This window comes from Pelobates fuscus, chromosome 9 (genome assembly GCF_036172605.1).
Source record: "Pelobates fuscus isolate aPelFus1 chromosome 9, aPelFus1.pri, whole genome shotgun sequence".
NCBI classification, from domain to species: domain Eukaryota; kingdom Metazoa; phylum Chordata; class Amphibia; order Anura; family Pelobatidae; genus Pelobates; species Pelobates fuscus.
In genome coordinates this window covers 110,402,330-110,428,089 of record NC_086325.1, presented here as the reverse complement: position 1 = coordinate 110,428,089, position 25,760 = coordinate 110,402,330, and the positions used below count along the sequence as shown (strand labels likewise).

Below are 25,760 nucleotides of genomic sequence, written 5' to 3'. Positions count from 1 at the left end.
CTTCCAACATAATATGCATAGCCTTGCTTTATTTAGCACGCACACAACCCTACGACCAATCTAACCGGTTGCATATTAATTTAGGCTCACGAATGCGTTGCCGCAAAGTCACTGAAGTGCTCACTATTGTGTTCACGCTATACTAGACTATACAGTACCCTTCAGACTAACAATAGGTCAATAACCTAGCCTGTCCCATAAGCGCTCACACCAGCATACCTACTGACACACTATGTAGGACCATATTTTACTGTACAAATGATGCAGATTCACCTAAGGTCCTGAAGTTCACACTTAATGCCCTATCATTCTCTGACACAACCTGTTTTACCCAGTTAGTTATTTTATTTTATTTTTTAAACACGCAGGATGCTACTGTTTTATTCTTAAGTATAACCTCTAAGTACCAATGCTGTCAGCATGCTGCAAGCACGTTTGATCTCATACAGATTGTTAACATTTAGACATGTCTGCCTAGCATAATTTGTTTCTTAAACAACAAAAATGTGCAAAATTTTCCATGCCACTGTTTAACCTATGTTTAACCATAAATGTACGCTGTTGTGGCGTATGAATATGCCTTGTACTCACCTGCACAACAAAAATAAAGAATACAAAAAAAAAAAAAATAGTTTAAAGATATGTGATGTGTGTTTAATCTTAAATGGGTTACAGAGCCTTTGAAGGGACCCGTCAATGCCCAAATACAAAAAATAAAATACAAGTCACTGTTTAGTAGATTTATACCAAATGAAAAAAAAAAAAAAAAAAAAAAGAAACGCACTTTAGGCACAACGACCATCCAGCAGTACTGACTAATGACTACCCAAACCAATTCCACGCCACGTCTCCAGCGAAAGTTAGAGGGGTGTCCATCCTGATTAGCAAGGCTGTCTCGTTTACGCTCCACTCCTCAGATATAGACCCAAATGGCAGATACATTATTCTAATAGGAGAGCTTAACGATGTATTGTACACCATAGTAAACATTTACTCCCCAAACGCCAATCAGCGAAACTTCCTGCACAAAATTCTGACCGAAACATCCTCTATCCAAAAGGGCATCACAGTGATTGGAGGAGACTTCAATCACATTCTAGATCCAACACTCGACACGACGCTACCGACACACAGGTCACGCCACCGCCCACTAAATAGACAATGCAGGGCCATAGCGAAACTCCTACATGCCCATCACCTATATGACGCTTGGAGAATCACACATCCAACAGAGAGAATGTACACTCACTACTCAGCTGTGCATAACTCATATTCGAAAATTGACGGCTTTCTGGTGGCAGGCTCGGCACTCGACCAAATCATATCTAGCGACATTCAGCAAATCACTTGGTCTGACCATGCACCAGTAACACTAGAGTTAAAAAACAACTATGACTTTAAACACCGCAGCCCTTGGAAAATTAATAACTCCCTGCTGAGAGACGAGAAGTTTGCAGACACACTGGCAGGTGATATCCACACGTATTTCCAAATAAATGACACCAAAGATGTCTCAGATGCTACCTTGTGGCTAGCACACAAATCAGTAGCGAGAGGCTTACTAATACGCAGAGCGGCATACATGAAAAAACAGCGGCAAACACAACTCAGAGCATGGCAAACAGAACTCTACGAGACAAACAGACTGAACCAAACCACACCGACAGCAGAAGCAAGAACCAGGATTGCCCAACTCAATAAGCTCATACTCCAACACGCACTAGACCCGGTCAACTTAAACATGCAACGACTCAGACTGTCACATTATGTCCAGGGCAACAGAGCTAGCAAGCTATTAGCGCAACGCCTAAAAACCAGGCAGGCGAATCAAAAACTATCCTACATCATAGACCAAACAGGATCCAAAATATATACCCCTAAGGGAATCAGTGAAGTGTTCACCACATACTACTCCTCCCTCTATAACATAAAGCACAACACACACACGATGCACCCGACTGACCTCAATATTAGGGAGTACCTAGACAAGATTACATTACCTAAGATCACGGCTCAACACAAAGCTGCGCTCACCAAACCAATCGAGGAACAGGAAATCATAGACCTGATCAAAGATCTCCCGTTGGGGAAATCACCGGGGCCAGACGGGTTTGACAACCACTACTACAAGAGGTTTAGCACCATACTGGCACCCTACATGGCTAGAATGTTCACAGAGGCGGCCCTCAGGGGGGAACTTCCCAGGGAAACATTAGCTGCGCATATTGTAACACTCCCTAAACCGAACAAACCCCCAACGATGCCGCAGAACTTTAGACCTATCTCCCTCCTAAATACCGATGCCAAGCTTTTCGCTAAACTCTACGCCAACCGCCTGGGAAAAATATTACCGCATATCATCCACAACGACCAAGTAGGTTTTATCAAAGGGAGGCAGGGGGCAGACAATACGAGGAAGGTTATTAACATACTACATCATCTGAAACTCAGTAAAAGGGCGGGCCTCATGGTCTCCCTTGACGCCGAAAAGGCGTTTGACCGACTGCACTGGGGGTTTCTCCAACGGGTACTAGGCAGATTCGACATCCCCGAAGGGTTTGTGTCGGTGGTCAAAGCCCTCTATAGCGACCCCTCAGCGAGGGTACTTAATGCAGGATTTCTGTCACAACCATTCCGGCTCACAAACGGAACGAGACAAGGGTGCCCCCTGTCCCCATTACTCTACGTCCTGGCGCTGGAACCGTTGGCGATAAGAATAAGGGAGAACACGGCGATTCATGGGGTGGAGATAGGGAACAAGTTGTACAAAGCGAACCTATTCGCCGACGACATATTACTTACCCTCACGCAACCTAACATATCCCTGCCAAACCTACTACACGAAATAGAAACATACGGAGGGCACTCATATTACAAGCTTAACATCTCGAAAACGCAGGCAATGGGAATAGGGATACCACGGAGTGACATAGACAACTTGAAACACACTTTCCCTCTAGATTGGAGAGACGATCACCTCACCTTCTTGGGATTGAGAATCCCAAAGGAGCCGCAAAGTCTCCTGGAGCTCAACTATGGGAGACTGCAGAGAGAAATCAGTGACACGTTAAAACAATGGGAGACTAAATATATGTCCTGGATAGGGAGACTAGCGGCGGTAAAGATGATGCTGCTGCCTAAATACCAATACCTGCTCAGAACACTGCAGATTCCACTACCTCACATATACCTTAGGAGGCTGCAAAACACCCTCACTAGTTTTGTATGGGCACACAAAAAAGTGCGAGTGGCCACAAAGATCCTCACCAGACAGGTGTCGCAGGGAGGGTTAGGTTTGCCAGAGGTCCAAACATACTACAGAGCAGCACTGCTATCCACAGCACTACAGGCACACACGACACAAAACCCACCACAATGGGTGGAGATGGAGTCCACATGGACTTGTCCCAAAGGCCTCAAATACCTCTTCTGGGTACCTCATGGGAGACGCCCGGCGCTCCCCGAGATGCCCACCACAACCGACACCCTGTTGAGGATATGGGACAAAGCCATGCCACAACTGGGGTACTCCACCAAATGGACAATGGCCACTCCCTTATATAGCTTACATATAACACACCCCAATTTTGACCACCGGGGGTGGACCGAACGTGGGTGCACACTGGTCAATCACCTATTTAGCCATGGACTCCTGAAACAATTCCCTGATTTACAAGCTGAGTTTGACCTGCCACAGAGGTTGATATTTTCCTACCTCCAATTAAAGGGCATATTGTCGCACAACACTACCACAACCGTTCCGACACACGCGAAAAGCATAGAAAAAGCATGTACGTCTATGATCATGCCCAACAAGCCGCTGTCGCTTATGTATGCCGCTCTCAACGACTCCACAGCCCAACCACAAAAAGACAATTATAGAGACGCCTGGCATAGGGAATTAGGCACGACACTTACAGATGGACACTGGAACAAGGCATTCACTGCGCACAAGGGTAGGTCCAGATGCGCCTCCCACCTAGAGCTCCTTCGCAAGCTGCAATACAGATGGTACCTGGTACCGACCAGACTGGCTAACATATACCCAGGCACTTCCAGGCTATGCTGGAGATGCTCTAAAGCAGAAGGCACAATGCTCCACATCTGGTGGGCCTGCACGGCCCTCAAAGAATATTGGAGCGAGGTAGAAGGGTTAATAAATGGAGCGCTACTCATAGATGACAAGCTCACTCCAGAAACAGCTTTACTATGCATGTCGCTAGATGCCTACACTAAGTCACAAGCCAGCCTAATTTTCCACATACTAATGGCAGCTAATCTATCAATAGCTAGGAATTGGAAGCAAACACAAGCACCTAATAGATCTACCGTCACCAAACAAACTACACTCAATCTGACATACGAGACTGGGACATACCAAGGGCTTCACCCATCGAAGCATATGTTACAGGCCAAGAAAGACTGGGACGCATACATAGAAAGGGACAAAGGGCTGAACCCCTAAGAAGATAGGGACTAGCGTTAAAAGAAGGCGATGCTTATCAGGTCACCGGCCCTAGAGAAAGAGAGACAGGCAATGTACCCACTAAGTAAACATTTATAGCTAAGTAAGGTACCCCGTTCCCATCTCCCCCTCCCCCAAATCCCTCCCCTTCCCCCCTTCCTAGGAGAGCACAGTAACAAACAAAAGGGAGACAGTCCACGCAAATGTGTCTATGATAAGATACCAATAGTATGCATGAGTATATTCCGTTTGTGACTTTTGAAATTGTATCACTGTAAATGGACTGTTGCACTGTACGAGTCTTTTTTACCCACCCCTTCTTTCCTTCTGTATCCCAGTTTGGATTTTTAGACATGTACAATAAAAATTGTCAAATTGAAAAAAAATAATTAAATTGAGACTCTTTACCCATGCAGCATTACTACAAAGTGGAAAAGATGCAACAGTGAGGTTTCTAAGGACAAACTTAAATTCTGGATTTTAATAAGCACAAGACGGCTTTTTTATGACATAAAAGTCATGTGCTTACTCACGGGTGATGAAGAAACAGAGGTAAGGTGTGGACAACGGAAGTTGTGAAATTAACTGCTAGCATGAGTGTGCACACATGGAAAAAAGAGAAAAAAATACAAATATAAAGAAATATATAGTGAAAGTCAGAAAATGTCACTCCCTTCAGTGATCAGCAACTAAACCCGACATATAACCACAGCAGCACACACAGAAAATGGAAAGTACACACGAAAATATTTTTTAAATATTCAGAAAATAAAGGGACACTGTCACAACATGCAAAAATAACTAATGTCCAAAAAACATCAAAAATAAATGATAGGCAAGGGATATGCTATAACTAATATAACTACTATATATCTTGCCTAATATTTCAGTAATATTTTATGTGTTTTGGACACTAGCTGTTATGGCATATTGTGATAGTGTCAAGTTATTTCCTTAATATTTAATACATATTTTCATGTCTATTTCACATATTCTGTGACATATTACATATTATATGTAAAATTAACTACTCAGACATTCTGCAAAATAGATTTAATTAATTGACAAATGTTCTTTATTAAAGTTTAACAAGTAGTGAAAAGTTGCAGGCCTACCAGTTTGCTGAAATTACCTTAATTTTTATAAAATAACCCTTGCTCTGATTTCATATTATGGCCACATTTTTGCCCCCTTGATCAAAGCTAAAATTCACTGACAGACTACTGGAGTACCACCTCCATTGCCAAACAAGGTGTCTGTGCATTTCAAAGACACAATATGTTACAGTCATAAATTATACTACCACTTCTAGTTCTTTGTCCACTTCCTTCCTTTTGACCTTGTTGAGTACAGTAAATCTATTGCAAGCAGTCATATGACAGTGATGACTCCAGAAACCTCGAACTTCACAACATCTAGTGTCATTTAGAGTTCAAAACAAGGTAGACATATTGGAGATCAATGAAAAGATTTGCCAAAAGAATTTTCCATTTTTTTGACAGTATAAATACCGTTCCTTAAATCAGTTTTCTTAAAAAACTAGAATCTCAAAAAAGCTGGTTTATAAAACTTATTATTTATCTATTTTTTTTTAATGACACCATGTTAATAATGTTTTAAAATAGGTCACAGTAGTAATATTTTGATCCAGAAATATTTATTTGAATGTTATAATCAATGAATATAAACATTTTGATATTGCAGCAGGCAATTGATATTTACACTGATGATGAATGTAAAATGAAAGAGAAAAATAATACATAATCATCAGTACAGATGAGAAAATGCCTAAGTGTAACTTATGAAAGCTAATAAAATGAGAACTGCATAATTTTTACAGAAATATTGGACATATCTAAATGTGAGTTTATTTGTATTACAGATCAACATACATTAAGTGTTAATTCTAAAAGTTAATCAAAAATATTAAATCAATTAAATCATTTAAAAAGTTTATCTAAAACATTAAATCGATGCCTCAATCTGAATGGAAGAACAGAGGCAAACATTGATCTGGAAAAATTCTCAAAGTTTATTTTTGTCACAACATGGCTGAATTACTAGTATTGTAAATTACCCAGAGTCTCTCACCCTCTGTCCTTCAATAGTCTCTCCCTTTCTCATAGTGTGTGATGGCTGTGTAACCATTATGTGGTATGTGCTGGCTGTGTGTAATCTCTTTGTGTGTGCTGACTGATTATAATCTCTCAGTTTGTGGGGTTGGATGGCTGCACGATATGTATGCTTGGTGTGTATGCTAGCTGTATGTGATGTGTGATTGTGGCTTCTGCTGGCTGTGGTGTTTGTGGTGTATGCTTTCTGTATATGAAGTGTGCTAGCTGTATATAATGTATTTTTTGTGTGGTGTGCATTCTAGCTGTATGTGATATGAGTGCATGTGTGTTGTGCCCACTGGCTTTATCTGATGTGTATGTATGAGTGGTATGTATGCAGGCTGTAGGTGATGTAGGAGTGTGGCTTGTGCTGGCTGTATATTATATGTGTGTGTAATGTATGCAGGCTGTATGTGATGTATGGGGTGTGCTGACGTTATGTAATGGGTATAAAAAATAAAATAAAACATAAAGGACAAAGTGGCGCTTATTACAATAAGCAATCTGGTGCAGCTAAAAATTACCCAAGTGTAATGTCTCAGTTTACACTAGTCTATATACAATTATAGAGCATGAAAAGGGCTGTGAGGCTACTATTTTTTTTCTTAGAGAATCTAGCAAATATATTGAAGCCCAACAGAGTTTTATTTTGGATGCTATTCAAATTATTTTAGAGAATAATTATTTTTGGTTTGAGGGGGAGTTCTTATGTAAGTCAGACGAACAACAATTGGTATTAGGTTTGCACCTATTTATGCCATGTTTATGGCATATTGGGAAAGAACTTTCAACTACCAGGGGCATGACTTTGGGTCAAACCTGGTCTTATATAAGAGATACAGTGATGACATTTTTATAATTTGGAAGGGATCCAGTAACCTTTTTGACACTTTTTTAAATTCTCTTAACACAAACAATTGGGGAACTTGTCTAACAAAAAGGGAGAGTAATACGAGTATTGACTTTTTAGATTTAAATATTTATATGTTTAACAATATTTTAATGACTCACACTTTTTTTTTTTAAACAAGTTGATGTAAACAGCTATATTGAAGTTAATAGTTGTCATCACAAAGCATAGCTGTCCAATATACCTAGGGGACAATTTTTGAGATTGTGGAGGAATTGTTCAAATCGAGAAGAGTTTTCCACACGGTCATGTGTTCTAAAAAAACTATTTGTGCAAAAAGGTTATAATGAGGAATTCTTAAACACCCAGATTAAAAATGTTGCACGGTTAGATAGATCTCCCCTTTTAGAGTATAAGAAAAAGAAGACCAAAAAAATAGCGAATCAGATCTAATTTATTTTTATTTACTCAAGCAATGTAGGTACCATCAAAAAATGTATTAATAAAAATTGGCACATTTTACAACAAGAAGATGAAATACGAGAATATATGGGTTCTAAACCTAGATTCGTTTTTAGGGGGGCAAACATTTTTCAAGAGATCTTAATTAACAGTTTTTTTTAGAAAAAGGAATCCCAGATAACACCAACATTTTAACTAATTGGTCAAAGAGTCAAAAAGTTTTTTCTTTTCCACTTTAGTGGAATGCATGTAAAAATACAAATATCTGGAATAAAAACATAACAGTATTTAGTTCATTCGTTACAAAAAATATAAAATTAAATCTTTGATTACAGTCTTTCAAGCAATGTAATATATTTACTTAATTGTACATGCGGATTCCAATACATTGGAAAAACATCAAGACCTATAAAAACTAGAATGGATGAACATATAAGGAACATAAATAAAGGATTCATAAACACAGTGTATCTAAACATTTTTTAGAGAAACATAGATCAGATCCAAAATCTCTAAATTTGTGCGCAATAGTTAACTTGCACTGGAGAGGGGGAAATCTTCCAAAAAAAAACAAGTACCCAGGAAGTTAAATGGTGCTACTTTGTTTTGCTTTTGTTAATTTGTTAATAAATATTCACCTAAAATACTTACCCTGGACTTCCTGTGCTGTGACAGTGCCGAGTTCCTGAGGGCGACTTCTGGAAATTCTACCATATATCTCCTTGATGAGATGAAAAGCGCCATAAGTACTGAGCCAACTTTTAACCCCTTCAGGACCAAACTTCTGGAATAAAAGGGAATCATGACATGTCACACATGTCATGTGTCCTTAAGGGGTTAATGGGCTCTGAAAATTGTGAGTTTGAAGAAATATTCTTACGTATATATAATCTCATATATACAGATTACACTATGTGTGTTTTTTTAACTCATTTTAATATAGGTTAAAAGAATTGTCCTTGTGTTGGTTACCAAAGAGATATTAAGTGTAAGGTAAACCAAAATATTTCTTTGTGTGCGCAAATCACCTTTTCTGCTTTTTTACTATATGTGTTGGGTATTTCATTTTAATCTTTTGATGCTTTGCCTTCTATTATTACTTCATTAAGTATCCTATAGTAATACATGTACTTTGTTTTGTATTAGTTTAGACTGTTTTTCCTGATTTGGTTAGGTCTATTGTCCTGTTGAGTTTTCTAAGACACCAATTTCACAATTATAGCTTTGCCAAGGGCAACTTTGGAACTGCCCAATCAGGATTGATACAAGAAACTCTGCTTTCTCTAAAACAAAAAGTTTCAGAGTTTTTTTATTTTCCTTTAAACCCAATTAAACAATGGGAGAAGTTTGTTTGTCCACAGTTTCTCCTGGGGATATCTTTGAAGTATCTGATTGCAGTTCAAAAGCCTGTTTACCCTTCTACTGCTGGGGGGAGGATGGACCTACATTTCAATTGTAATTAAAACAGACATCTATTGAACAAATCAGACCACCAGCAGCCCATGAAGTGAGGTTGTGGTCCTATAACTTGACACCAAGCCCTCAAAGAAAATAAACTCATGAAGTTCCTAGCTAGACAAACTACTTACCTACTAAGAGTTAGTGACTGCAAACAGAAGGATAGGTAATACTCACACTACTCTGTGTCCCTCCTTTGTTGGAGCTCAGAACATTTGATTTAAAAAAAAACAACTAATTTTGACTAGTTTAAGCAACTGTGAAAATATATAGAAATTAGTTAATTGGTGTACACAATCTATATGCTGCCTATATACTTCTAAAACAGTCAGGGCTATACACTAAGTCTAAATTGTCAAGAATTCAAAGTGAATTTAAAATTTTAGGCGGCAATAGCTAAATTGGCATAAATCTCCATTGCCTGTCAGCTACAATTTCTTTACAGCTGGTCTGTCCGGAATTTTTAAATTCACTTTGAATTCTACAGAATTCACCCTTTAGGTAATAACCATTATAGTGTTGTCTTATTTCAATTTATGGTTTTATTGATTTTTTTTTATAGATTGTTTTTAAAGATTGTTTGTATACAATCCATTGTGTATATAAAAAGGTAAATATTAAGGTTGCAATTAGTCATCATAGGTAAATCACCACAATTACACATACCCTTTATCCATTCTCCAAAAATAACATCTATGCAACTATGCACAAACAGCAACAGTGTAGATGTAAAACTAGGTTATCCAATGTAGAGGTGAATATGTGGTAGACTACATAACTTTGTTTCTGTTCCAGACTCAAGGAAAAGGAGAAGATTCTTTGGCTGACAGACAGAAACCCCTTCATAATCAAAATGGATTGCCTTTATTACTATTTTGTCATTGTTGGTATCCATGCTTCGATAGAGGTAGCTGAATTAATGACCTAGATCATGAGATATTAGCATTCTTGGGAGAGGGGGCAGTATTAAGACTATTTTGTTGCAACAAAAGTGACTTCCTGCATAAACATTTTGGCCTTCAGATGCCCATATACAGGCAACATAGGGAGGCTGGAATGGCACATGAAGCATATTAACACATATAATTGCATATTGTGAAGCGAAAGTGATGAAAACTGGTGTTGCCAGGCACAAAGGCATTTTTCCCACCAAAAGCAAGACTTTTTTTTTTTTAAAAGGAATACTTATGTACTACCTTGTTACCTTGATGATTTAAGACCCTTACATGGATACTCTAAGTACCAAAACAACTTTAGCTTAATAAGGCAGTCTTAGTGTAAACATCATGCCCCTGTAGTCTTACTGCTCAATTATCTGCCATTTTGTTGTTAAACCAAGATTGTTTCTGTTTATACAGCAATAGCCACACCTCCCATGCCAATGGTTTGATTTCCATTAGATCTTAAAGGGACACACCAGAACTCTAAATCCATTTAGCTTGCTGAAAAATCTTATGTGTGAAGAATGTGTTCTATTTAAAAAAAAATAAACCTGGATAAAATCAAAAGTTCATGTAGGTTGAGTTCTTGTGATTCCAGAAGTACATGTACGAAATAAGAAATAAGGCTCCACTCAACTGTACCATGGGAACCTTCTTTCTTATGTCTTACATGTACTTCTGGAATCACAAGAACTCAACCTCCAAGAACTTTTGATTTTATTCAGTTTGGCTGTTCCCTTCAAGACTTTTATACCATTATATTTGAATTTTATGTATTTTATTGGATATGTTATTCCTGTTATCTGCATAATTCTGGTATACTTCAATTTCCATTAGGCACAACTTTGCTCTTTTTTTCTTTTCTTTCTTACATTTAAAGAAAATAAACAGTGGTTTTGAGTATGCATATTAATCGAAGACAAGATGTCTTACATTTACGCATATATCAAGCCTTAAGTTCGTGCAAGCACGTAAGGTCTGTAGTGCGTGCATGACATGAATTACCTTTGCCTTAAATTTGTCTAGTCAAAGTCTTATAATACCATTATTATTACTTACTATATATATATATATGTTATATATATATGTTACATGTAACCTTACTTTCTGTTAATTGAAAATTTGTTTTATGTTATCATTGGCTTTCTAAACTTGCCTAAGAAGGCTATGTTATGCACTGCTATGCACTGCTATAATATCCTTTATATTTACCTTTATATTTACTGAGCATCATTAAAAGAAACAGTAAAAAAAAAAAAAAGATTTAAAAGAAATGTATGCCACTACCCCAGTTTATGAAAATAATGCCATGTGGCAACTGAATTTTTTTTAAATTACTCACTTTGATACAAAATGAACATTACCAAGTTCTCGGTGAAGGTAAATCCATTTTCCTGGCACTGCAGGTCCCCTCTCCCTCCCACCTCCCAATCCCCAGTTGCTGAAGGGGTAAAAACCCCTTCAGTCACTTACCAGAGGCAGCGACATGTCCCACGTCGCTGCCTCTTCCTCCGCCGCCGCTCCTCCTCCGCATTACGTTGGCCGATGGGCGAGACTGATCCCGCCCAACGGCCGGGGAGATCTAATGCGCAAGCGCATTAGAGCTCCCCATAGGAAAGCATTGAAAATGCTTTTCAATGCTTTCCTATGGGGAATTGAGCGACACTGGAGGTCCTCACACAGCGTGAGGATGTCCAGCGACGCTCTAGCACAGGTGTTCTGTTCTATGAAGCAGGAAGTGCCCTCTAGTAGACAGCCACTAGAGGTGGAGTTAACCCTGCAAGGTAATTATTGCAGTTTATAAAAAAAAATGCAATAATTACAATTGCAGGGTTAAGAGTAGTGGGAGTTGGCACCCAGACCACTCCAACGGGGAGAAGTGATCTGGGTGCCTGGAGTATCCCTTTAATGTTCCACAAATCCAAAAGTTACCAAACTGCATACAAATACCACACTAAGGTGACTTTGAAGGAACCCAATATGAAGAGCATCCTTATTAGTGCAAGTTTATTGAATAAAAACATATTTATTACATGATCAATCTGATTTCCATATATGTTAAGGACCAAAAATAAATAGAAAGAAAAGACCTTGTATCAGATAGAAATTGGACACACACACACACACACAAACAATGAACGTGTTTTGTGTCTCCTAAAACAGGCTTTCCCAACAAGATGTAACAGATATTTTGTTACCCATAAACCTGCACTAATAAGGATGCTCTTGCTATGTGGCTCCTTGAGTGCGGTATTTATATGCGGCTTTGTAATTTTTTGCGTTAATGTGTAGCTGAGAGTGTTGATAGCGATTTAGCTGGAAATGCATAGACAGATGCCTCTCACGCAGGTCCACACTAGGTTGCAGCTGTCATAGAATTGAACTGTCACACTATCACCTGTCAAAACACTGTCCCAAATGTGATGTTCGACGTCAAAAGCTCTTGGAGATATGTCAATATGCTGGATTTATCCACCAAAATATAACTCTCTAATATGGCGCCTTTTCCTTTACATTGAAAGATAATGGGCCGACTTGGATTGGAAGTGGTATAAAGGTGCTGAAAATATTAGATTAAAACCCACAGGAAGGGTTTTTCATGACATTTGGGCCAGTATGTCTAATTATATATCCCTCTCTCTGTAACTCTTCCTATGATTAATTGCTAAATTGTTAAGTCAGTCTAGAAAAAGTCAGTGCTTGTAAATAAAGTCTTCTTGTTTGGGTCGTACAGAGATATTTTTACACCTATATGCTGCTACTATACAAATCAGAGGAACAATGTTTCAAATATGTGTGAGTGGGATTGCTATAATATGCAATATACATAGGCACACAGCATGTATTTTGTTAAAGGACCACTAAGCTTACCAGAGCCTAAGTGAAGTGGACCTGTCCTTTTAATCCTGCATTTTTAATTTTTATTTTTTTTAGAAACTGCAATATTAAAATTTTAGGGTTAAATTCACCTTTAGTGTATCTTCCTGACAGCCACCACAGGTATTCCTGCTGCATTGACAGAGTAAAACGTGACACAGAAACACCTATAGGAAAGCATAAATTCAATGCTTTCCTAAGGGGAAGCTTGGATGTGCATCCAGTCCCTAATGCTCTTCTATAAGGTGCTTTGAACTAGATCATCAAAGAGGAGGCCATGCATCCTGCATAACGTCACGGGAGGAGAGGTAAGCAGTGCTGAGAGAGCCTCGGTGCTGGTAAAAAAGTAAGTAAAGGTGTTTTTTTTTTTTTTTATCATCATTTTTAGGACACACTGGGGGGCAAGGATGACAAATATAAACAGGGATACTAAAGCGTTGGCAATACAAATCTTTATTACTGACTCTTTAGAGTTCCTTTAAGTATCAATCTGTATCTGTAAAGTATCGTTTAGTTTACTTTATAAGTATTTTACTATTCCTCCAAAAGTTTCTTCAGATTCAGTATTCCAGTTGCTCCAAATGTTGAGAGCGGCTTATGTTCTGTTTACTGCTCCAGTCCAGAAGACAGTAGAGAGCGTTAAGGGAGAGAGGCCTAATATCTTGTCCTAGAATCTGCTACACAGTGGGACTGCTACTTACACAAAAGTTCCTTTACCCCTGTAAACATATTAAATATTGGAGTGAATTTATTTATTGTTGAGAATAAAGCAGCAGAGGTAAGTAAAAAAAAAATATTTAGGGCAGTTTTACAAACAATGATACTGGGCAACTAGTCACCAGAACAACTACAGCTTATTGTATTTGTTCTGGTGAGTATAGTCAGTCCCTGTAGGCTTTTTGCAGTTAACACTGTCCATTCGAGAAAAGGCAGTGTTCACATTACAGTCTAGTGATACAGCCTCCTCAGATGACTGCTAGGGGTGCTTCCAGAGGCTGTACTGCCATTCAGTGTCTCCACCCTCTGGATAGAGACACTGAACTTTCCTCATAGAGATACATTGATTCAATGCATCTCTATGAGGAGAAGATGATTGGCCAGGGCTGTGTTTGAATCATGCTGGCTCTGTCCCTGATCTGCCTCCTTGACAGTCTCAACCAATCCTATGTGAAAGCAATGCAGGCAGATCAGGGGGCAGAGCCAGCAGCAGCAGACTGAAATAAAGGTAAGATTTTGTTATATTTAGGGGGATAAGGCGGGGGAGTAGGGAGGCTAGATCTGGTTTTAACACTATAGGGTCAGAAATACATGTTTGTGTTCCTGACCCTATACTGTTCCTTTAAATACATTTTACAGTTCTCCACAGCCACATTGAAATAAAATATATTTTAACCTGGCTACATTTATTTCGTCAACGCTCATTGATCACAGTCACTTACACTTTTTGCATGAAATCTTTGCACAACATTTTGTATTTCTTTTTAGCAATAAAGCTATTAGGAATGAACTAGTACATGCACTGTTGTGTGTTTACCTTTCCTATTCATCCCCATCTGAAGGCACTTGAGTAGTCTGCAATACTGGCAACGGTTCCGCTGCTTGCGCGACATAACACAGTTTTTGTCCCGACTGCATCTATACACTCGCTTGTTGCAGATGCTGCGTTTAAAGAAACCTTTGCAACCCTCACAGGAGATGATGCCATAATGCAGCCCGGTGGCTCGGTCCCCACAGATAAGGCACGCTCTTTGATCAACGCGGTCATCTATGAAGCAGAAAAAATAAATACATTAATTAATAAAAGTCACGTTACTATAAAAATTACAATGCCTACAGACTTAAGAATAATTGCATGTCAAATGACATGCAATTGTTCTTTACAGCCATTTGAATTTAAAGGTTACAAGGTCATGAATGAAAAGTGGCACTATGAAAAACAATGTATCTTTATAGAATTAATTATAAATATATATATTTCCATAAAACAAAGCTAATTTGAGTTGCTGTTTTGAAGGTCTGGCATCTTTTTCCAACGTACCCAAAAGTTTAAATCCTCACTAGGATTCACTAAATATTAAAAGTCTGCAGAAAGAATGTGACATCAGTATCCGATCAGCTGGTGACTCCCAACATTCCAATGTGCAAAGGAAGAGAAAGGGTTGTCTCAACATCTTGATAATATTCAGTGCTATGCAGAGCTAGATTTCCATGACAGGGTGCCTATAGTGTCCCTTTAAAATGTTATAACATGGTTACAGTAAACATAGTTAGTTTATATAGGATGTTTAGATTTTAAAAGGATTAAAACATTGAGAGGAGTTATAGCTGTGGCATTGGGGGTGTTTAGAATTATTTAGTTTAGGGTTAGAGTTGGGTTACAGTTAATATTGGAGTATGTGGGGGGTTTAGAGGAGCTAAATCTAGGATTGGAATAAGGAAATGGTTTGTCTAGGTTAGGGGGGAGGGGTGGAGGTTACATTTGGGGTAAGAGAAAAGGGTGTTTAGGACATGTGGAATTTGAAAGGTTATTTGCAAAGTACTTACTCTCCTATGTCTACTGTAGTGAGGTCAGCCCCCTATGGCTGGTAAAAGAAATGTAGGAGCTGTTGTATAGTTTGCAACACTCAATGCTGTCCCTGATCTTAATGCAAGGAAATTTCTGTCTGTTAGCGGGCAGATGATAAATGATTCCTTCCACTTCCTGTCCAGCCTCGCACACAGGCACTGGGGAAGATGGGACACCACTGAGTTTTATATTCTCTATAATTGTTCCTGCAACTCTTCTGTCAAACATAGGAGGCTGACTGGACTACTGAGGACACTTGCCAAGGCTCCTGATACTTATCTCTCCCCATCAGCACACTTGAGCTCCAAAAAGGCTGAAGGAAGGTGCCTACTCTGCCTAATGGAAAATCTGGCACTGGTGCTATATGATCCCAAAGAAAACAAAGAGTAGCTATATTTTTTATTATTATATATTAAACAAATTTAAAAATGTTAACAAAATTGCAGGATATTGAAATAAACTGCACATCTCTTGCACGATTACAAATCTCAGTATCCTTAGGCAGTCAGTTACTGTAAGGGTAGCAGGAGCTTTAGTGTAAAAGCTGTATGGTGAATAACAGGTTTTAAAGCAAGTAGGAAAAATTCAGCCAGTTATAGTGCATCGTTCTCTCCAACAACAATTTGTATTATAAGCACAAACTACAGTGAAAACATTGGGATTTTAGCATTCTTTATTGCAAATTTCACATCTTATGTTGTGGCAAGAATAACTTTGCTTCCTAGTATATAGTACTATAAGTAAGATTAAATATATTTCTCATTCAGAATTATTCTAAAACAAAAGGAGGATTCATCGCACAGATAAACCTCGCAGTGAGATATGGCCGCGAGCTGCATTAAGGAGGGTTATTTTAACTGACTGGCAATGTGACATCGTGGTTTAAGATTAAATGCGGATCCAAGTTAATGAGTCTACATCTAGGTTAACGAAGTACAATACTTCAGTCATCTTTCTGGCATCTCCTTTTCCCCTTTTGACATTTGTTTCCCAGAAAATGACGGTACGCCAAGTAAGATTGTGCTCACATAGTCGGCAGCCCAATTCTGTCGCAGTGGGAATGTTACAATCAGACGATACCAAATCTCACATGACAGCTCCTTTAGCTCCCAGCCATACAATTTAAATTTTATGTTTTATAAGGAGAACTATAAAAGCCAGTGTGTACGCACACATGTTTTAACCCATTTGTAAAATGGCCATTTGTACTGAACAGGTTAAGCTTGTAGCAGAAAAAGGCTCCAAGCAACCATTTTGACATCATGGCAATGAGAAACAGAATGACAATGCTGTCAAACTAAACTGTTAAACAATAGATGAAATACCCATTCTAACAGTAAGTGAAACAATCAGGATTAGTAGATTCATGGAGTTAGCTTCAAGTAAATCTTTAGATTGTAAGCTCACGGGCTATCTAGCTAAGCACTTTGTATAAAAGAGCTTCAATGGCTAGATATCAGCTTATGGGCAGGGCTCTCTCTACCTCTTGTATTTGTCTGTGTACATTGTACGTTCTCTAGTAATTGTACAGCGCTGCAGAATCTGTTGGCGCTTTATGAATACTAGTAAAAAAAAAAAAAAAAAAAAGTAGAGATTGAAGTGTCCTGGATTAACCAAAAGGTTACGTTTGAATGGAAAATACAAGAGGATAGTGTGATTTCTGAACGACAGACTAATTATGGCACACAGTTTATATTTAGGGTACACTATGGGGTAAGGGTTGGATTAAAATCAGGTACTAAGATTAGAAATGCACAGATGCTAAAGTTTCTCTCCTAAAATAACAAACTATTCTTTAGAATGTAAAATAGATCAAAGCCAACCGAATATATGAATGACAATGGCTGTGGTCACTAAATATGTTAATTCTGATTTATCCTCTGTTTACCCACGGGAGTCACCTGTGCCGACAAAAATGGTTTATCAGCATAGTCAGAAAAAACAGAATACATAGTGCTTTACAAACCATGCATGCCTCATAATGCTGTGAAGAACTACAGTGGGAATTTTGGAAGATCCCCAGATACACTCCACATCTTTTTCTGCCATATATTTAAACATTTTTGCAAAGGTATTTGCTAAATCTCAGTCACAAAGAGCTCAGCTCATCCTCTGTTATCTAACATATTTTTGTTTATAAGATTGCTTTAAGGAAGCTTGATATCTTACAAATGATACCTCTCGTACTAGAAGCTGCACACATATCCCTGCAATAGTGAGATAAACGTTTTGTTCGAGGAGAAATTCCCACATACTGAGTACCTTTCCTAGGAGAGTAAATAGAGATTCACTGAATTTTGTGTACATTTTGAATTTGCTTAGAAGGGAAAGGAAGGGTTTTAGGAATTCCTTTTAAGGCATAGATATGTCACAGACCTGTCATCCTGAGCTATTTATATCAAGGGAGGAGCAGAGACCTCACAATGCAAGGGATTCAAAAGCTGGGCATTCCAGGGGAACTGCTATTCACACAGCTACTGTACCGATGGGGATAGCAGCTTGTCTACCATAAAGCATGAATAGAGCTAAGGGGTCAAGGAAAAAAGGGGTCATCACTTTACTTCCTAAGCCCAGAACAAATTAATGAATGGAATAGATGCAACCCTAGTGGAAAAGGAAAGAAGATTTGGCTTTTGTCTTAGTCTGTAAACCAAACTCTAACTTGGCTGAGGAGATATATAGCATTTGTTGGTGTAAACCACAGGTGGAGGATTTATTTATGGAGTAAGATTCAGATTAATGACAGCACAAACACAAAGAGAATTGTTCCTTGAGAAACAAAATACTAAAGATAGAGAGCGAAAGATCGATCAATTGATAGATAGAGGCAATGTATCTTTATAATGGAGATTACGGTTTTATTTGTATTGCAGTGGTAGTTCAGTACATTAAATACACATGTCGTATGTAACACATTCATAACTATATACAATAACCCTTCATTAAAAAAAAAAAAACAATAATGTAGAAATAAACAGAATAAGGAAAGGTAATGGGTTGAAATAACATGAATATACACATATATTAAGGTGAAAAATAATAAATTAATTACATGTCTTATAATTAGGTTGCAAGATAAAGAATTAAAGGGATCCTATAGTGCCAGGAAAACAAACCCGTTTTCCTGGCACTATAGGCTCCTGGAGTCGGAGTCCCCCTCCCACGGGGCTGAAGGGGTTAAAACCCCTTAAGCCACTTACCTAAATCCAGCGCTGATGTCCCTTGGTGCTGGGTCAGGCTCTGCCCATGTTCCTCCACCACCCCCGTCAGCCGGCAGGGAAGACCTAATACGCATGCAATGGCCGCGCGCACATTAGACCTCCCCAATGCTTTCCTATAAGGAAAATCTGACGTCGGAGGTCCGTGAGGATGTCCATGCGTCAGATAACGGACCGAAAGTCCATGTGGATTCTGGAAGCCCTCTACTAGCTGTCTGTTAGACAGCCACAGAGGGCAGACTTATAGCGGCAATGTAAACATTGCAGTTCTCTGGAACTGCAATGTTTTACATTGCAGCACTAAGTGCAAAAGGGAGAGAGAACCCAGGCTACTTCAATGAACTGAAGTGGTCTGGGTATCTACAGTGTCCCTTTAAACATGGCTCTATACAACATGAATAGAGAGGGAACTAAACATGATTTTTACGCTGAAGATCTCACTGCACTAACCTATGTGTGGTAAACAGAGACGCATGGCTGTAACAGTGCCCAGAAATGTGCAAATACAGAGACAAGATAGGACACTTATGTAAAGTGAATTAAAGGTACACTCTATGCAGACACTGTAGTGGTTATGGTTCCAGGAGTGCAGTGGCGCTGGGCACCACTTCCTACGCCTAGCTCAGCTCAGCCACAATACAATGAAGTGGTTATGGTTTCAAGGGTGCTCCTTTAACATCACAGGTTTAAAATGTACAACTGAATTAATTAATTTAATTAATTAATTAAATTAAATTAAATTAAATAGTAGAAAATTTCAAACTATCCATTATGATTTCTGATGGTTATAAAAAGATATCAAACAGAAAGTGGAAATTTTTCTTTAAAAAAATATAATACCTTCTTTCTAGCTAATTCTTAACCATATTTTTCACCCAAATAATTAATGTTTGTATCAGAAGATATCCACTGTCTAGAGTTTTTATTTCTTTAATTTTGAAACAATTAAAAAAAATGGGGACCATGTACCAATTACATAAAAATAAGGTTTTATAAGGTTTTTGCAATAAACCAAACCATTGATTTATGAATTTTATTTTTCAAAAGTAAACTAATCTGTTGTGGTTTTATGTGATCAGATGAAGACTTTCATTCTCCTTTACAGTATTTTTTTTTTTTTTAAGGATGTAAGATTGGTGGTATGTGAATCTCAATTAAACAGATATTATTTATGGCCTCTTGGGGAGGTTGTTTGAGGCTGGCAGTTGTCCAAACAGGAATGTTGTAGCATATCACTGAAACAGCTCTGCTAATCTGTTTGAACATCTGACTTACAACAATCCTCAATTCCTGCTGCCTGCTTTGTAACCCTGAATTATTCTAATCCCCAACCCGCTTTATCTGATTTAAAAAAAAAAAATGTAGGTCTTGTTTCAGTTTAAATGATTTGTCTTTATTTTTCCTTTAGTCTTTTCTCAAGTCCTATCAGTTCAAGAAGACACCAACCAATCTTTTAACAGTGTAGGAATTATGAAAAATAATTGATACTTAAAAATACCGATGTGGTCGGGCTTAACTGGGAAGAAAACAAATGGTGAAAAGAAGAGTGACAGAAACACATTAGAGATAATAAACTATTGACAAAAGCAATACAAAAATAAACAGATATTCTCTAATTGGATACAATAATAGCTAATAGAGAAGCTATAAAAGAAATTGAGAAAAAAATGAGGGGGCCCAGATCCCAGCAGCAAGTCTTAATCCTAGTGCTAGAAAGCACGGTTTCCTGCTCCCCTGCCAACCACTGTGCATACCAATAAAAAACTCTGGATATGCCATAATCTCTAGCATCTTCACTCACTTTATAAGGCAAAGGTACCAGCCAATAAAAGAAAACCTCCATTGTGGGGGTGCTTGGGGTGGGGGCCCTGGACTGTGTGGGGAGCCCGAGACTCATGAGTTTTAGTTTGTTAAATTGTTTATTTTGTACTGCTGGACTGCTAGATACCCTACCTGTTTTTACTATACCTGCAGCACAGAATTGGGACCACTTGAGATATTGGCGATGCTATATAATCTTGTTACACTGTAATGCAAGATTCATGCATTTGCGTGTCCCACGGTGGTGCCAACTGTTTGGGGACCAGTGAGTCCTACCAATGCCCAACTGAATTTTTTTTTTCTTTTGAATAATAAAAAGAAAGTTACAAAAATAAAAACATGTTTCCAAAGGTATTACAATATATATTATATAAAAAGAAAACCTCCAAGCTTAAGTTTATCCCATTGGTCCCTCCAAAATCCTCACTGGAACTAAACCAAATCTTTAAATCACTTTAGAATCCAAAATCACAAACAGGAAATCCTCAAAAGTACTTGAAAATATGTATAATGTCTGAAATGTAACACTAGTGAATGGCAGGAAGTTACCAGAACCAAACAAACAAAAACGAAAGGTATATAGTGACAACATATTCCACAGCACAGTACAATAGAAAAACCTGTCCTAATGTGTTTTACACCCCACCTCCTATAGAATGTAAGCTCGATTGAGCAGGGTCCTCTTCAACCTATTGTTCCCGTAAGTTTATTGGTAATTGTCATATTTATAGTTAAATCCCGTCTCCTAATATTGTAAAGAGCTACGGAATCTGTTGGCGCTATATAAATGGCAATAATAATAATAGACAACTAATTCTAACAAAACACATTTGACATATTTGGAATGGTAGATGAAGATGGCCCTGCCCAAACAGGACCTCCAGTCCTGTATATGTATACATATCTTTTTTTATCAGCACAGAGCAGCAATGCACAGGAGAAAATGAAATACATCTCTCCTTTGACCACCATTTTAGTATGATTCAGTATTTCAAATGGGTACAAAAGAGGTGAGCTACTACAAATAACAGATCACTATGTGGATATATTTAGTGCGTTGTCGCTCTCACGGTATGAGTGATCCGCGACTATCAAATATATCTCGGTAATCTTAAACTAATCATTAAAGGACCAACATATGTCAAGCTATAGGAATTATCCAGCTGTGTGCCAATGTGACTATTGAAATAATGTGATCTGCTGTTGGTTCTTGATTCAAATTTAAGAATTTGACATATAGCAGACTGTTGAGTAGAAAATGTAATTCTTGTACTGTACTTGAATTAATTATTTCAGCAAAATGTATACCACACTCAATTAAATCCATATAAATGTGGGCTGGGATGTAAAGCTCTGAGTGTTAATGTTCATATCATTGTAAGAAATTGGGGAAGGTGAAATGTTTTTTCACTTATTGTGAATTCAAAATGTAAGATGTACAAAAGTACTCTCTGAGAGAGTACTTAATCCACTAACAAAATTGGTGTCACTTTTTATAATGGTTAGAATATAATTGTTCAAAGCAAAAGGTCAACTTAATTTTGAAAAATGTGAATGTCATATTTGCCTGTTTTCAGTCACAGTTCATTTCATTCATTAAAGGGACACACCATTGCCCAAATACAGAATAAGTAAATATACCTCAAATAAAAACTTGCGTGCACTTAATTATGAAATTTTTTTATTGGGGGGTATATATAAACAAAGCATACAAAACCTGAAGTTTCTTGTCTACTACCTTGCAAACCCTCCCCCTTCTTCCCCAGCTCAGACTTTCTGTGGCTGCCAATCACAGGCATTCCAATGCAGCTCAACTTTCCAGGGGGCGGCAAAAACCACCGCCCCCAAACTTCCTGGCTAATGCCTTGTTAGCCTCGTTTTATGGGGGCAAAAGAGATGGCCAACTGGCCACTTTTGCGGCCCTACCCGGGGCAGGCAGTCATTTGATTTCCGGGCGGGTGGCGAGGGAGCTCTTCCCCTTGAGCTCTTCCTGCTCAGCTCCCTCACGCGACCCGCATTGATGCCGGGAGCCGGAATATGATGTCACTCCGGCTCCAGGCATCACTATGCAGCGCACAAGGGAGTTGAGCAGGGAGATCACAGGTCCCTCGTTGCCTACTTTGGCCGCCCGCCCGCATGTCTGCCAGCTGCCCAACTGGACCCCAGATAAATAATCCACCCAGCTCTCCCAAAAGTAGGGAGGCTGAGTGGATTTAAATTAAAAATAATAATAATTGTGAGTGTTGGGGGGTAAGTGTGTGTGTGTGTTTGTCAGTAAATATTAACACAGTGTGTTTGTCAGTGAATGTGAGTGTGTGTGTCAGTAAATGTGAGTGAGTGTATGTGTCACTGAGTGTGTGTGTGTCTGCCAGTGAATGTGTGCGTGTCATTGTGTGAGTGTGTGTCTGTCTGTCAGTGAATGTGTGTGTGTGTATATCTGTCAGTGTGTGTCAGTGAATGTGAGTATGTGTGTTCAGTGAATATGTGTGTCTAAGTGATTGTGCGTGTCTGTCAACGAATGTGTGCATCTGTCAGTGCGTGTCTGAATGATTGTGTCTGTCAGATTGTGTCAACTCAGTGAGTGTGTGTGTATGTCAGTGTATCTGAGAGTGTGTGCTGGTCCGTGAGTGTGTCTGTCAGTCAAAAGGTGTGTTAGTTAATAGGAAGAGGTGTGGTCTTTGCAGGAAGGGGCAGGTAAATTTAAATTAGGGGGTGCCCAAGATCTGTCATGCCTAGTGCAGCACCAAACCAAAATACACCACTGTTCTTGAGTTTAGCTCCACTGAGCAAAACAACCAGGAAGCAACAAGACCAGTTAGCTGATTGACCGCCAGGGGAGAGAGGATGGGCTTTACACTGGTTGACCAGATTAGTGCTTTTTCGCCTTATAAAATGTGAAAACAATTGTAAATTACGCTTTTTTTTTTTTACCCCGTTAATGTAGTTTTTATTAACTAAAATAATTGGTGCTGTATCTTTCTGCCATATAGCCGATTACACAACTATTTACTGAGATTTATAGGTGTTGATTTTTGATCGAAGGGAAGAGGTAATACAATGCATTTCATATTTTCACAGCGATACAAATTGTTCAAAACAATTCACATTTATTACAGAAGAATATTTTTACGCTCACTGCAATAAATACTAGACTAGGCCTTCAGACTACTTTGCCATATTAAATCTGTTACACAGATTAATCAAGATTAATCAAAATAATGATTTTAAAATTCAACCAAATTGGTCAAGGATACCAATTGCCACAGCTATTTAATGAGAAAAATGTGAAGCAATAGTGATTTTGCATTATTTTTTTCAACAAAGTTAGTAGAATACCTATTCAATAGATATGTAGCTTTTTGTCTGTTCGTTGTTTGGTGAGCATAAACAAATACATTTCAGCCAAAATTGCTGTCAAAGACCACATACATATTCCAGGAATCTTTTTGCATTACCTTCACGACAGTAACTTATTATTACTGTTATTTATAAAACATCCACATATTCGGCATTACTGTGTATTTGGAAAAAAGAGACAAACTAATACAGACGTAACCAAGGACCCTGCCCATGACCCGAGAGATAGAATTTACATCTTTATTATACAAGGTACTAAGGCCTCGGTTTAATATAGTTGGATAAGGTTTTGTGATAATTGAATATTAACCGTTTAATTTAACATTATGAAATATCTTAACTTTGTAATATTTGTATATATTTTATATGATACCATTTTTGCTGCCACTACTTTTTTTCACTTTAGTTACAGCAATAGCACAGCAGATATTTCTCAAAACTGTAAGTGGAAAGAGTTTGTATGGGTATGCATTTAAAAAAGTTGCTCTTGTTTGCATTCAAAATGTTCTACTTCATGTTCTGTACAGCCAGGGCCTTATAATTCTGTGACAAGAGAAAACTGGAGGAAAACAATCTCTGTATTTTTACAAGACCCTGTAGGAATTCTAGCTGACCCTATTAAGGACTCCCAAGGCCCCATTGATTTCCTGACTTCTGACCCTGCTCTCTCTTTCTTTGCATATTAATGGGGGTGCCTTGTATTATATAGCACAGTGTTGGATAAGGAAGGCTGTTTTACCATTGACCTTTCGATGCCCCCCTTGCCTTCTTAAGATGTAATCCACCTCTTTTAACCTTGAAGTTTGAAGCTGCTCATTTTACATGTCTGAGAGAAATGTGTCAGAAAGGTTAGGTATGAATTTTTCCTCTCTGTACTTTTTGGTCATTTTGCAAACAAAAGATTTAACAAACTGGTATGTCATCTAACAGAAATGCATATTAAGATAAACTAATTTATAATAAGTACTATCCTTAAAGGAAACTCTATAGAGACACCGGCTAACAATCTATACAATTTTAAAATGACAAACAAAATTACTTAAAATGAGTGCTATTGATCTAGGTAACAATTACCCTAGGATGTTACTATTAACAAAGAATGAAAGACTGCAATAACCCAGTGCAAAATCAGACCACTGTTTTGACCTGCAATAAAAGAACAATTTTTGGGATACAAATGAAAATCATAAATATAGAATAAGCAATGGGAACACAGATATATGGGAAGGAGTTTACTAGAAGATCATGTGTTTACAATCAATTGGGTTCTTTCAACACAAATGAGAAGACACCAAATAAATCAATAACTTCGAAAACTGGTTACTGCAGGATGTGATAAGAACAAAATAAGCAACTCACAATACATATTAAACCTTTAAGGACGGAGGCAACTATACAAATTCTGAATCAAAACAAAACCTGGAATTTGAGCTATAGGTCTGTTCAACCATAATTTCACTCTTATATTAAGTGCACGCACACTTACTATATATCATTATATATAAATATGTATATCATTTAATCAACAACCATAGTGTAAGACTGCCTTAGAATCAGCTGAGGAAAGACCAATAATAACTTAAAGCATTACGCCTAATTAAACACATAGATTCCCACAGAGAAAAATATTA

General features: G+C 38.1%; 1 protein-coding gene across 1 annotated transcript in view; it reads right to left on the bottom strand.

Annotated features, from left to right (window-relative positions):
• Positions 1 to 25,760, bottom strand: part of NR6A1 (nuclear receptor subfamily 6 group A member 1) — a 285,548-nt gene that overhangs the window by 43,555 nt on the left and 216,233 nt on the right. The window contains exon 3 of the mRNA XM_063431081.1: positions 14,702 to 14,932. Coding sequence (XP_063287151.1) covers positions 14,702 to 14,932 — 231 coding nt within the window. The remainder of the gene's footprint in view (positions 1 to 14,701; positions 14,933 to 25,760) is intronic.